This window comes from Lepidothrix coronata, unplaced genomic scaffold (genome assembly GCF_001604755.1).
Source record: "Lepidothrix coronata isolate B3197 unplaced genomic scaffold, Lepidothrix_coronata-1.0 Scaffold1, whole genome shotgun sequence".
Classification (NCBI taxonomy): domain Eukaryota; kingdom Metazoa; phylum Chordata; class Aves; order Passeriformes; family Pipridae; genus Lepidothrix; species Lepidothrix coronata.
In genome coordinates, this window is record NW_016690181.1 from 3,892,356 (window position 1) to 3,906,726 (window position 14,371).

At 45.1% G+C, this 14,371-nt stretch overlaps 1 protein-coding gene across 6 annotated transcripts in view; it reads right to left on the reverse strand.

Annotated features, from left to right (window-relative positions):
- Positions 1–1,679: 1,679 nt before the first annotated feature.
- Positions 1,680–14,371, reverse strand: part of LRP4 (LDL receptor related protein 4) — a 95,870-nt gene continuing 83,178 nt past the window's right edge. For 5 of the 6 annotated variants that reach the window (XM_017806709.1, XM_017806726.1, XM_017806690.1 and 2 more), the window contains exons 28-40: positions 14,188–14,350; positions 13,713–13,938; positions 12,045–12,348; positions 11,511–11,729; positions 11,090–11,224; positions 10,723–10,831; positions 10,249–10,393; positions 9,604–9,717; positions 9,185–9,308; positions 8,113–8,180; positions 7,419–7,506; positions 6,761–6,902; positions 1,680–5,024 (exon numbers count right to left, since the gene is read on the reverse strand). In XM_017806709.1, coding sequence (XP_017662198.1) covers positions 4,689–5,024; positions 6,761–6,902; positions 7,419–7,506; positions 8,113–8,180; positions 9,185–9,308; positions 9,604–9,717; positions 10,249–10,393; positions 10,723–10,831; positions 11,090–11,224; positions 11,511–11,729; positions 12,045–12,348; positions 13,713–13,938; positions 14,188–14,350 — 2,173 coding nt within the window. In that variant the 3' untranslated portion in view covers positions 1,680–4,688. Of the gene's footprint in view, positions 5,025–6,128; positions 6,198–6,760; positions 6,903–7,418; positions 7,507–8,112; positions 8,181–9,184; positions 9,309–9,603; positions 9,718–10,248; positions 10,394–10,722; positions 10,832–11,089; positions 11,225–11,510; positions 11,730–12,044; positions 12,349–13,712; positions 13,939–14,187; positions 14,351–14,371 lie in introns of all 6 variants that reach the window. The other variant, XM_017806737.1, reaches the window with a different exon arrangement.

A 14,371-nucleotide genomic window follows, 5' to 3' on the forward strand; every position in this document is an offset into this window, starting at 1 on the left:
CGCTCGTGCCCGCGCGCCTCATTGGCCCGTTTGAATCCGGCAGCCGCAGCGCGTGCTCCCCGCGCGCTCCCGACACCGCGGCGCCGCCGGGAGAGCGCGCGCCGCACCGGGGCCACGCTCCGCGGGGAGCGCGCGCGCCGCACCGCGCCGGGGGCGTCCTCGAGCGGCACCAGCCCGGCCCCGCACCCAGCAACCACCGGGACGGGCCGCGGAGAGGCCGCCGTCGGGTCCCCAGTAAGGGCGCGGGGCGGCGGCGGGGCCCGGTGCGCCTAGCGAGAGGCTCTGGTGAGGTCCTGAGGCAGCCGCGTCAGGCCGCCCGACCCTTTGGCCAAGGGCTAAAGCAGCTCGGAGCCGGTTGATTCAGCCTTGGGGAACGTCCCGTTAAAGGGGAACGGCCTTTCTCCTCTTTACTGTGGTCACTGAGTTTGCAAAGCAGTGACTGAAGAGGAGACTGAGAGGGGACCCCATCGATGTCTATCAGTATCTGAAGGTACGGTGTCAAGAGGACGGATCCGGGCTCTTCTCAGTGGTGCCGAGCAACGGGACGGGGCAACGGACAGAAACTGATGCACAGGAAGTTTCAGCTGAACACGAGGAAGGACTATTTTACTGTGTAGGTGACTGTGTACTGGGACAGGTTGCCCGGAGGGGTTGTGGAGCCTCCCTCACCGGAGATATTCTATAACTGCCTAAACACAATCCTGTGCCATGGGCTCTGGGATGACCCTGCTTGAGCAAGGAGGTTGGACCACATGACCCACTGTGGTCCCTTCCAACCTTATCTATTCTGTGAATCCTGTGCTGTTGGGAGTACAGTGTTTTCCCTCCTTTGTTTCTTCACTTCAGCCGAAGAAATTGAAGGAAAAATTCTTAGGGGTAATTGGAATAGAAGACAAGGGACAGCAGAGTGCCATGCACACAACTGCAGTTAATCTTAGAGTGCCTTCTCTCCCCCCACCACGCTGTGTAAGCACCATCAATTTTTTAAAAAGTGAGGTGATTATATTTTTTCATGACCTGACTGAAATCACTTCTGCACTGTGCTTCAACTGTGAAATGAGCAGGAATAGAGCTAAAGTGTTTTAAATGTTTTACATACTTCTTTCATCAAAAAGGGACAGAATGTGTTACAAGATTAGCACCAGTACTGCAGTGTCAGTTATTAGTGGATGTTTCATTCATTACTCAGCCTTTTGCACTATTGAAACTCTTGGTTACAAAAAAATGCAACAGAAGCTTGAACAAAACCCCTTACAGACAGAAAAAACAGCTCTTCTTCAGAGCTTTATTTTCCACTGGGCAGAGCCTTGATACCTCTCTACAGTCCTAATACATTCCAAAAAGAACATCCTCTTCTGCTGTTGCTGTGTTAAAATGGGGGAGGGAGAAAGGGAAAAAAAAAAAAGAAAAAAAGCAAGGCAGGGGCAGAGTGAGAGGTATTATGTGTGTGCAGGAATTTGCAAAAGCGATTGCAGATATTGAGCCCTTCATTCAAAGTCACAGGGGTGACTACAGTGTGTGCTACAATCAGGTTATTCTAAGAACACAGATCTGTTTCTACCTTCTTGCTCCTCTCAAATGAAGCAAAATTGAGGTTCTGTGCAAACAGGTCTGGGAGCTCCTCTTTCAAAGGAGAGTCCAAATAACATGCATGATTCACAACCAAAAGCCAGGCAGAGTGGTTAAGAAAAGCTAAATTTATATTAAATTATCATCAACCCCTAAAATACTGAACACAGTGGTTAAATAACTCCAGAAAGTCCAATGTCTCCAGTGAGTAACGTTAAAACCATTACACAGGAACACACGGAAATCACTGACGTTAGCTCAGGACAGACAGGAGAGAGGTTTGCTTTTTACATAGTAAATCAGTGCTCAAGAGATCATCCTCCAGTAGCCCTTCTACATTCTTTACATCCTAAGTGCAACGAGGGTCTTCTCTTCCCCAGAACAGGAAACCATGATGCAACCCCTAGACAGCATCTCACCGGGGCTGTCTAGGAAAAAGACACTAATTTCTGCCCACCTCGCTGATAGAGGACAGGCTCTGTGACATGTTGTTGCTCCTTTTCACCATAATAATTTGAGGAAGGGAGCAGAGAGCAGTTATGAATGGTTGTTAGGCTGGAGTGTGCAGGGTCCCTCCTAAGAAGCAGCAGAGAATATTGATCAAGGTGGAGATTACAAGCACCATGAGTTGTTGAAAAGACTAACTGTGTTTTTCCTTTCCATTCCACACTTGTGACTCGGACAGCAATTATTTTAACAGGCTGACTGAACCTCAAGTGACAGGTCTGGGCAGATGTTTCCCTTCACCCCTGTCCCACTTCATGATTTTGGTGCATGCTCACTAAAGCTATTGGGGCAAAAAAACCCCCCAAACAACTCATTCCAAAACTCAAAGAAACCCTGCTCTCCTACAAGTCAGAGCCTTCCTCAATCCCCTCACTCCCAGCCCTGATGCCCCTGCCCCTACACATGGTTTCTTTTCAAATCGATTCTTCTGCCTACACTTGAGCCCTCTGGTGGTGTCCCTGCATAAGGTGGCTTAGACGGGCAAGGTCTGTGTCAGATACACACTCCTCTCTCAGTTCCCAGTCGAGTCCACACCTCAATCCAAAAGTGCCTCTGCCCAACGAAATCAATGCTTCCCAGGCTGGAGTCAATCAAATAAATAATTAAATAAAAATCTAATTAAAAAAAAAATAAAAATAAATCCCTCTGGGAATAGGGAAGAATCCCACATTAACACAGGGAAATTTCCAAGCCTTAGCTCCAGTTCATTTTCCACAGGAATATACACCAGTCAGCCCAATGGTGCAGTTATGGACAGAATTTCAAGCCATCTAGCCAGACTGAAGCTGCAACCTTCCCCCTTCTGCAAAGCTACCTCTGCTGTGAAAAGTACAGCCAACCCACTGGCAACTGTTGTGTTTTTCAGGGGTAGCTGGCCTGTTAGTTTATAAACAATGTTAGAGCAGCATAGGATGATTTTCCTTTTTTTTTTTACCAGCTGGAAAAATATCACATGTGAGATGCACCCTCCCTCTATCTCTAAACTATACCCCTACTGTATGTTTTGCTCTCTTTACACCATGGGTGGGAATGTACTTGACCTCTTTCTAAGCGATAAAGAGGTTACAGAGTTTGCAGTGAGAAATTCTTCACTGGAAAGTTCTGCTTCCAAGTATCTGGCTTAACGCTTAATATTTTACCATGATGGTATCCATGTGACTTGAGGGGTTAATATAAATCTCATTTTTGAAGAAGTGTCAAGAGATATTTTCTCTATCTTTTTTCCTTCTCAACAAACAGATGACAAGAGAATATGAAAAGGTGGCAATAGTCCCTGGGAGCATGCAAGCCTCAGCTCCAAATGCTGCTGGGCTGTAGCTGCAAGGGTAGGATGACATTCCCTAGAGGGTAAGGGCCTTGAAGGCCAGAGAACAACTGAAGCTCGTGCAGCTGATGGGAAAAATTACTTGGCAAGGAGAGCTATTTAGTGGTAACAGAAGAATTTAAAGTGCAATTCTATCTGATAAACAACTACTTAAAATGGCCCTTGCAGCTCCCTGATTATTGTCTCCCATTCTAGGTCAAATGGGCTCAGCCTAGTAATAAAGCAGTTCCTAACTATCTGCACTGAGCATTCCCCTCAGACTCAATCTAGGAATTCTCTTGTCCATTATTATGGTAGTCAAAGGTCCTAAAGGCCAAGATAATTGGGACCTTGCAGAATTGGGACTAGTGGGGACCCAGCAGATTTTCATTTTTTATATATCAGTTATGCTAAGTCAAGTAGAATTCAGGTCTTGCTGAGATCCATTTCCTCCCATTATCTCTGTAGAGCTAAGATAAATACCAACCTCTTCTTCCCTCAAGTTCAGCACTCAGACTCCAGTACCCACAGGGAACAGTTCTGAAAGGGCCATTTGCTGACTCTTGTTTTTCCAGAGTAGAAACATGTTTTAACAGGAAAGGGGAAAACGGGAGCAGTGTCCACTGCCAGCAACAGACACAGTGCTCCAATCTGAGCATTTCTTAAAGTTTTTAGTAGCAGATGAAAAAGTAAGCAGTGATGCTCTCACAAGGTGAGTCATGGCAACTGTGGTGACCCTCTTTATGCCATTTAAAAGGTGACCTGATGCTGTGTCAGTGTCCTCTTGAGCCCCAAAGTATACCCCATCTATATCAAGACCTCTCTCAAGTCAGAAACCCCTCAACACCAAGCCTCAAAGAGTGCTGCTAGTGCTGGAATGACTAGAGATACTTTTGTGACCAGGAGCCAGCAATGAGGCAGCTCTGCTCTCTTCATGGGCATTGACCGTGAGCTGGATGGCACCGGACTTGCAGGTTGCCAGGGAACACGAACTCTGAACCAGATTCAGGCCAGGGGAGTCACTGCAAAAGTTAACGTGGCAGCTTCCAGGAAAAGGGAACATATAAATAAACCACAGACAGTGAAAATGAGTCAAAAGGGTCTCTGGGTTCCAACCCACCCATCCTCCCTCTCCAACCACAACAGCACAGCTGCCCAAGCTCCTTGCTGAAAGGCAGTCACAGTCTCAGGGCCCCTTGTGAGAGAGGCTGGTCTCTGTGCCCTTCCTTGCCTAGCAGGCAGAGTCCTGTCTTTTTTGTGCAGATCGGAGGGTAGGGAGGGTCAGAGCGATTTCCAAGTCACTTGCACTTTAGACCTCACTCTCCGTGGAGGGCTTGCGTTGGTGTTTCCAGCCTGTGTCTGGGAGTGAGCCACGCCGTTCAGGAGTGGCTGCTGCTGTGTTCACACTGCTGCATTCAGATTGTTCTTCCTGTAGCAGCTGCTCAGTTTCGGTGTCATCCAGTGAACCAGAACTAGCCTGGATAGAGACCGTGTCTGTCTTCATACAGACGTGGTCCCGGAGGATCCCTCCTCGAGAGCTCCGAATCTGCTTAAGGTCATCCCACTCGGAATCATCACTGGATAAAAGGCATATCCCCTCCACAATCTTGATCTTCTCCTTAGTGTAGCTGTGGTCAGGACCAGTCTAGGGAGCAGACAGATGAATGAAAATAATACATCTATGGAAAAATATGGCAAAGAGCAATGCAGAGCTGGAATGAAGACAGTGAAGCAGACAAAAAGCCGGACCTCAATGTAAACAGCCACTGGCTTTAACTGCCACAATGGCAGAACCCATTCTAACTTTCCCTTCAGTTCTTTACCACCCCTAGATGAATTTTTCCTGCAAGAGCTCTCATTCCAAATTCCGTAACACTTCAAATCATGGAAGGGGAATGAGGATGAGCTCGCTCCTCTAATTCAACTACACATATTCCCTGACAACAAATAGTAAGAACACTGAACCTAAAAAGGAAGAAAAAACCCCACCAAACAAAATGGGAAGCAGGAACAGACAGAAAACCTCATGGTAAAAGTAGACAAGGAATCAATTCTAGGTCTGCAATATATTTACATCTGAGTCATTCTAGATTTCCCTCTCAGGAAAGCACAGCTGGAATACCACTGTTGAATCGGAGTCTCATAGTGATACAGGCTAAAGGGACCACACTGAGATTAAAGTAGTGAAATCTGCCTAACTTGGCTCACTTACAAATAAGGAGTATTAGAACATCTGATATATCCCTGAGCGGGAGGTAGAGGGGGTGGGGAAATATACATTTGGGTACATCTAGGAGCATCAGAATTCAGAGAAAAGTGGAAAGGATTTAGATTCCCAGATAAATAATCCTGGCTTATCCTTTGTAGGTAAGGCTAAAATGGCATGAAAGTTTGGGAAATCTATTGCATAGTAACTTTGAAAAACCAAGTCAGGGAAAACTCTCCTGCATAAGTCTTGCTGTGATCCCTGCTAGAGGAACTAAGTGATCTAACAGATTATCATAAATAGCCCTACAGAAATTATCTTTTTCAAATCTCATATACGGAGTATGAGTAGCCAAAGCCCAGACCAAAGAATCTGCCATAGAGAATTACTTATACTTTCTTGACAGACAGTAGAGCTGGTTTAAGGACATAAAAGTGGGAGGGGAAAAAAACCAAGAAAGAGCAATTAGTATGGGACAGCGCTTGAGCCACACAACAGAGCTTGAGTGAGGGAGGCAGGATCAAACACACAGAGTAGTGATACCTGACGTGAGGATGTGGACGGAAATCAGAAGAGGGAAGATGAGAAGCTATCTGTGTGATAAGAAAGCTTCTGAGGAAAAAAGAAAGGAGAAACTAAGTGCTGCAAGATATCATATTAAACACTCTCCATCCTGCGGCCAGAAGTGTGGACCTCTGAGGGCCTTGAAAATGCTCTATTTAATGAGGGCTCTGGTTTTTCATCTATCCCACCCCTTCCAGGCAGTGCACAGCCAGGAGCCACATTTTTGTTACCAAACCCCTTCTGGCTGCCTGGTTCCCCTGGTGACTGTCCAAAGCAACCTTGGTGCAACAGTCACTAACTGAGACCTGTATCCAAGGAAGACAATTACAATTTACTCATGTACTTAGAGGGCCAGCAACCAATGCACATGAAATACAAGACACTTGTGTGAGTGGGAAAGAAGCAGAGAACTAAAGACAGGTCAAATTCGCTACAGCTCACTGGGGAAGAAGCGCTGCTGATCTCCATAGCAGTCTCAACAATTCATTGAAGCTGTTCTCCTATGTCCTAGAAGTAAATGCTGACAAGTTGCAATGTTTTCACATACTGAGGTCTGTAATACTCAACAGCAGCTTGAGCTGGGCTCTCATGTCCTTAGTAGCAGCTCTTACCTCTTTCTTATAGCACAACTGGTTGTACATGGTTGGTTTGGGAATCGATTCAATCTTCACCTCCTGGGTAGATGTCCGATATGAGGGATTACTGTAGGTTAGGTTCCCCACACCAGGGTCCGTGAACTTGGACTTATTATGCCTAGAGGGAGAAAGCTGTCAGAAAAGACACGGGGTCCTACTGCCAGGATCCAAAGTTCCTGAGTGCTCAGCAAGTGGAAAGCTCCAGTAATTTTCACTTCCCTCAAAGAGGAAATGCTGGCTTCACTGGGCTCTTCAGCTACTAGTCCATTTACTAGCTACAAGTACAGCAAGGCACTGCCATGTAACCACAAAAGCTATACTGGGAGGAACTGGTGAAGTTATCTGGCAGAAAGCACATGAGCTCATACATCTACTGTGATATGAATTATCTCCCATCCCTGTCGGTAACTTATAAGGTCTCTGCAGAAAATAAAGCTTCAGATAAGAGAACCGTATTCTCAACACTTCAGAGGCACAGGATTCAAACCTTGCAAATAAAATCATCCTGCTTCCAATGGAGAACAAAAGGATTGTAAATGACAATAAAGAAAGATTAAGTACTTTCAGGAGCCTTCTTCTCCTACAACCCTAGAGTTTCCTATTGGCCAGGAGAGGGGGAAAAAAGATCACTTACCTATATATAATTAAAGCAGCAATAAGCAGCAAAATCAACAAGATGCTGAGAAGACCTCCAATAATGTAGCTGACATGCAGTCCTTCTCCTGAAAGTGAACACCAAGGGTAATTTATGCAATCAACTTTCACTGGATAATACTGACCTTGGTGTAATGCCTAATGTGGGGGGTTTACCCATACAGAAGTATGTAAAGCAAAATGTCAGCACATCAAGGTTTAACAGAGGACTTTGTTTGGCTTCATATGAAACCAAACATATTACAACCTTTCCTCCCACTCAGGCCTCAGCAAACCAAGGAGCATTGAGATCTCTGTAACAGTGTTGGAAAAGGAAGAGTTAGGTTACTCCTGCAGTGGGAAACAATTACCCTAGTCAATCATTTTCAACTAAACACAAAGGGGACAGTGAAGAAGAGCATCATTAATGGGAAGAACCCAATGGATGATGTATAGGATGAAAGAAAACAGAACTATTCTTCAGACCAAAGTGTCATTTGGAAAAGTCTGTAGAGAGGCTAATAAATGTCTATGGCTGATGTTCATCCTTAGATGCACTTTGCTCTGCTCAGTGGGCATTTGAGTAATTAAAATCTGAGTTTCAGAAATCTGGATTTCAGACACCATGGACTGAATGCCCTTGGCACATCTGGAGGAACAACCCTGGTGGAGAGGATTTAAAGAAGGGAACTCACCCATGGTTGCCAACACTGCCTCGTTGGCATGAGTACACAAGCCTTGCCTAGCATCTTTGTCAGAGCAGCTGAATGACAGAAGGACAAACAGTTACTGCAAGTAGAATCAACAGTATCAAAGGTATCAAAAAACAGAATGGAATGGGCTAGCACTGATATCCCTTCAATTTCCAGTTCAACAACAGACATCTTTCTTTCTCTTCTTCAGTATTCTTCTGTATCCAGAGAAGAGAGGACCATATACACATTTATACAGGGGTGCATGCATGTATGTATCAATCATCAGTCTGCAATATCCTTATATCTAAGTCATTCTAGATTCACCTCTCAGGTACACAGGTGTACATGTGTATGTATCAGAAAACAAATTTCAGCATCTGTGCTGAAGCAAAAATCAAAACATCTCTGAGTCAGCACTAAGACATTTCTATCCAATGAATCACACTCAACAAAGTAGAAGTTTTGTCTTGTAAATAACTCAGCCATATAGTAGAACATAATTTTTTTCTGAGCTGTATAAATAGCAGGCTGTAGGGAATTAGCAGAAAAAAAGTCTCTCAACTACCTACATTGTAACTTTAAATATTAGAGCTGCCAATTTTCTGTTCTGCCCCAAGCAAGATATCCCATTGTAGCCAGGGCAGAAGCACTTCCTCAGATGTCTGGCTTAGGTCTATCATGTGTCAGTTAATTAAAGCAACACTCCCTTGTCCTCCTCTCAGAAAAGAGTTCTTAAAATTAGGACTTCAAAAATCAATCAAATAAATGACACATGGTGTAAGGAGGATTTTAACACTTCAGCACTTCAGGAGGATTTTAACAGTCAGCCTAGACACAATTTCAACAAAACAGACAGAAAGATTCTGCACCTCTTTCTTGCCAGCTCAACAGTGTTCTGCATTCTTTGTTATAATGTTCCCCCCATTAAGAACATGAAATCTGGAGCTGGAATAGCCTCTTTTGGCTAGGGATAGGTACATTTGGATGATGACAACCAGAGGGGGCTTGCATGTGGCACCTTGCAAAAGCTGTGACTTTCACACCCCAGTTCCAAGAGAACAAGAGCACTTACTTTCCTTCCGCTGCTTCCAGAGACGTGAGAGGTTTGGTTGTTGAGGTATCTACTCTGCTGGGTGGTGTTTGACTTCTCTCCCTTACACTGGTTGGTTCAGGACCAGGAGGCACCACACCAGGAACTGGAATAACAGAGAAGAATAAGCAGGACCCCGACACTGTGGGACCGACGAATAAGTCTGACTAGCCATTTCTGAAACTCTCTAAAAAATTATATGAGCAGCTTTCTCATCTCAAACCCAGTCTGTCAGCAGAAGGCAGCTCCATTGCTCACAACCACCCGCTTCATTTCCAGTATACAACTCTGCATAAGACTTATACACTGGAGAGCCTCAGCTGCTCTGGTTTCCACTGCATAAGCAGTAGTAGTGGCTCACTTATGGAAGCTACTACCCGAGGGACACTCAGTAAACTCACTGGTAGAACAGGGCCGCCCATCTGGTTCATCTGGACATGCGCAGATAAAGTCAGAGGCCCTGGCAAAGCAGAGGTGAGTGCAGCCTCCATTGTTCACTCCACAAGCATTAGAACCTGGAAGGAATAAACAATTTTCTAAATGTGTTGCACATGATCAGGGAGGAGATCAGAGCAACCACCTTTTTTCTTGCTCAGCCAGAGATAACTTTGTAGAAATCCAGCAAGTTACTATGTTTTTGGCACATGCTCTTCGTCTGACTGCTAACAAAGTGATGACAACAGCCAGATACTGATTGGATTAGGGCAGTCTTGAAATAAAGGCACCCGAAATCCTTAGATAGAAGCCCAGACAACACAGTTGCACAGATACAAAAATAAAAAGCTCCCATTCTTCTGTTTTAACACAATGTCAGGTGAACAACACAGAAAGTGACATTTGCTAATCAAACCTCTAACAGAACACCATTTAGATGTACTTGACTGAAAAGTCAGAGGTGGACAAAGAATGTGCTGAGGGAAGATGTATTAATAATCTGAGTATAAGAAAGGATGTTATCCTCACTTGACACCCATAGTAGCACAGTGGTTTCAGAGTTCCCTTTGTCTACAATTAGCATTTGCCTGAATCAAGGTCCTCTCATTTACCTGTCTGCCTCTGAGGGGAAACCACAATGATATCCATCAATCCCTCAACATTGGCCAAGACTGTCTCTTTGTTCCGTCCAGAGTACTTGTCCACTCTTTGGATAGATTTCGTCTGCCAGTCAGTCCAATATATCCATCTATCCTGCTGCTCAGGGAAACAGCAAAGAAAAATCATAGCTGTTAGCATGTTTAGCCGTGTAGACACAAGATACCCATAAAAAAAACATATCCCAGTGGCAGAAGGCCCAAAACAAAGGCCTTTTCAAACCCTTACCCTCTTATCATAAAGAAGATCACTGTCTACACCCCACAGGAGTTCAGACAAACTTCCTTCGTTAGCTCCAGAGAAGATACAAGTACTCCCCTCAGCCATCTTGGTTTCCCCAGGCTATAACACTTCCCCGGCCCCAAACTCCACTGTGCAAACTCATCAACACACTATGGAGAACAGCGGCAGTGGGAGAATCTTCTTACCTGTGTCAGAGCAAAAGGATGTGACACCTGGCTGACCAACACTTGCCGTAGCTTCCCATTGAGATCACAACTCTCTATGCGATCAAGGTGTGCATCAACCCAGTATATTCTGAAGAAACAGAGAAAGAGATGAGCTTCCATCTATGCAACCCCTCTTCACTTTCTAGTCATTCACTAGCCAAGATCATGGAATCATAAGATGGATCAGAAAAAAAAAAACAAACAAAAAAACCAACCCAACAAAAAGCAAACCATCCCTAAAACAAACCCAAACATACAGTGGTACTCCAATAAACAAAGCTAAGAGGGCTAAAAAATTCATTACATCCCTTAACCCTAAGCAAGTATAAGAAAGTCTTTCACTGACCTCCTGGTGTCATAATCCAAAGTCAATCCATTGGGCCACCCTAGGTCAGTGTTAATCAGGATTTTTCGTTCAGAGCCATCCAAGCTTGCCCGTTCAATTTTAGCAATGTGACCCCAATCTGTCCAGAAGAGGTACCTGAGAAGATAAAAGGAAGAATAAAAGATCATTTCATTTATCCTAATGAAAGTTTCAGTTATGAATGAAACGGCCAGATTCTTTGGTTCAAAAAAGATAATATGGTCTGTAGTCTGGTTCTCAGACTTCAAATTCACCATCTGCCTGACTATATGTAACTTGGAGTCAGCCCCTTGCTGGTACCTGCAGATTCACATGGCACATCTCTTCTTGCTTCCACAACCTCCTCTTCCAATCTGCCTCTGTACAGCCCTTCTCCCTGCCCCACCAATAACTCCATACCTACCCCTTCTTGGGAAAGACAGCAATGGCTCGGGGCTCATCGAGGCTGTTATTGATCAGCACTTTCCTGGAGCTTCCATCCAGTCTGGCTACTTCAATGGTATTGCGTCCTGTGTCTGTCCAGTAGAGGTTCCTGGCAACCCAGTCCACTGCCAGGCCATCCGTAGTCTTCAAACCCTGACCAATAACAGTTTCCATGTTGCTGCCATTCAGATCAGCCCGTCTGGATGGAAACAAATGACAAATGGCAATGAGGAATGGGTAGCTCCTGGAAAACCTTCACATCTCCATATATTATCACCATCAACCACAGGGCCACTGCGTGCTCCGACTTCCCTAATACCTTTTTCCCCACAGTCTCCATTACGTTAAACACACCTTCAGCATTTAGTTCAATGACAACATACATCATACGGTGTACCAAAGCATCTCATTCTACCCAATTTACTGGCACACTCACTATATGGCTCACTGTGCCACAATCAGCACAAGTTGCTGGGTGATCTGGGCACTGGCCAAGCAGATAACTCGTACCTACCTGATAACATCAAGAAATACATCTGTGTAGTAAATCTTGCCATCCACACTATCATAGTCCAGAGAAATGACATTGTTCAGCTCAGGGACAGGTATGTGCACATCTGTGTGGTCACTGGTGTCCAGCGAGATACGACGGATGGAAGCACGGCTAGAGAAAAGTAGGTAGGTCTCTGGAGAAGAGTCACATGTCTGCTCATCTCTCTTCAGCTGGATACCAGTGGGGCAGGCACAGGAGAAACCAGTGGGATGAGGCAAGCAAAGGTGGGAGCAGCCACCATTACGAACTCCGCATTTATTGAAGCCTTTAGAAACAGGGAAAGCATAGTCTAAGGATCCCACAGACCAAAGCTTTATATTAAAGGCTACGTACACACACAGCTTGCTAGTAGCTGAGTTCATCCTCACCATCCCAGCCTTGCTGGGAATCTACAGCCCTTCGTACAGAGACACTCTCCCTTCCTCTCCGAGATTCATGGTTGGCAAGGAGAATAGGAAGGCCCAGAAGAAGAAGAATCATTAAATGCAAAATCTTGACCTGCATTCCTTGCAAATCATAGTTTTCCCATGGAAAAAGGAACAGCCAAATGCCCACAGATTCATGCAACTGCAGTTTAACTTTATTACTGCTACAAATGGTAATGCTGACAGAAAGATCCAACCCTGTGGGGAAGCAGTGTGACAATGCACCAGAGGCCAGGCTGACAAAGAAGCTTCTGTTTCAACTTAGCTGCACACAGTGGCAAGTAAACAAAGGCATCAGAGAAGCCTGCTGAAAGTGCCTGACGTATTAGGGTCATTTTTTTTAATTGTAAAAAACCCGGCATACTACTTTACTAGGAGGGAATGAGCTCAGAGGATAGGTGCAGGGAGTGGGAAGAAGACAATGGGGATACGATGGCTAGACTTTTGGTCAGCTTTAAGTAATATTGCAAAGTTACACTGTAAAGAGTGATGTTCTGCTGTTAGTAACCACAGAACAAGCAGCATAGTTTTCTGTAGAAGTACACTGGGGAAATTCTACCAAAACAAAGCCAAAGCACAAAGCAACAACTTCCACTGAAGAACAAGGAGGCAAGATGGGGTTGTATAGGATCCCCAAAGAGTAACAAAGAATTGACTCTGTTACAGAAGAGATGGAGAGCGGGATATATATTAAGAGCAACTAAAGCTGCAGAGATTTTGCAAAGCAAAGTGGCAGACAGGAAGATGAAGCCTGCAATGACTGGGAAAAAATACCAGAACTTGAAATAAGATTTCAGCAACCAGTTTAAGAGGAATTAGTGTCTTTTGGAGTTATAAAAGGGAAATTGTCCAATACCAGTAGACTCTGGTGAAGCCTAATAGAGCATAACTCATTCAGTCCTCCTAAGAAAATGACTCTACTGTGTGTGAGAATGAGGTTGTCAGTGCAATCCAGTGAAGGAAATGGGATGAGGGGTGTCAAAAGGCATGCAGCAGTAAACAAAGACTAAACCTTTAGGGTTGGGTAAACAGGGAAAAGTGCAAAAATAATTAAAGAAGAGGGAAGAAGAAAAAAAAGCTGATTTTTGAGAAGTTACTCTATCACTCATGCTTTACATCAAAGGACTTTTTTCAATGACAGCTTTGAAGGACTGCCCCAGTCATCACAGACACCCAGTGATTTAGGGGCAGCCTAGGAACTTACCCAGGGGCCGTGCTCTATCAACAGCTTGAATGTCCATGAGGCCAGGCAAGTTTGCCCTCACCAAGATGACATTGGCACCAGTGTCCTTGTCAGCCCTGTGAATGCTGCGGGTTTGCCAGTCAGTCCAGTAGATGTAAGAGTCCAGCAAAGTGAGGCCATAGGGATGTTGCACTGGAGACAGCAGGGTGCGGCGGTTCGCACCGTTGAGATCTGCAGCCTCGATCCGCTAAAGGAAGAAGTAAAACATCAGCCCCATATTAAAGGCACTGCTGCTCTTGCTAGCACTTACTATATCAAGAGGGAAACAGAGTCTAAGCAAGTGATGTTATTCAGGTTCACCCTCCCCCCCATTGCCCAAGCCCTCAGAAAAGCTTACATTTCCCTTGTTCTTTTGATAGCTGGCTCAAGAGCTTCAAAAAAGTCCCCAGGCTACCAAAGATCCAAAGACAAATAATACCGAAAAACAGAATCAGACCTCAGTGTGTGCATCGGCCCAGAGCAGCTGGGATCCAGCCTTATCCACTGCCAGTCCATTAGGCCAGCCCAGGTTGTTGCTAATCAACACCACACGTCCAGAGCCATCCATCCCAGAGCGTTCCAGCTTGGCATTCTCACCCCAGTCTGTCCAGTACATATACCTGGGGAAAAGTCAGCAAGTA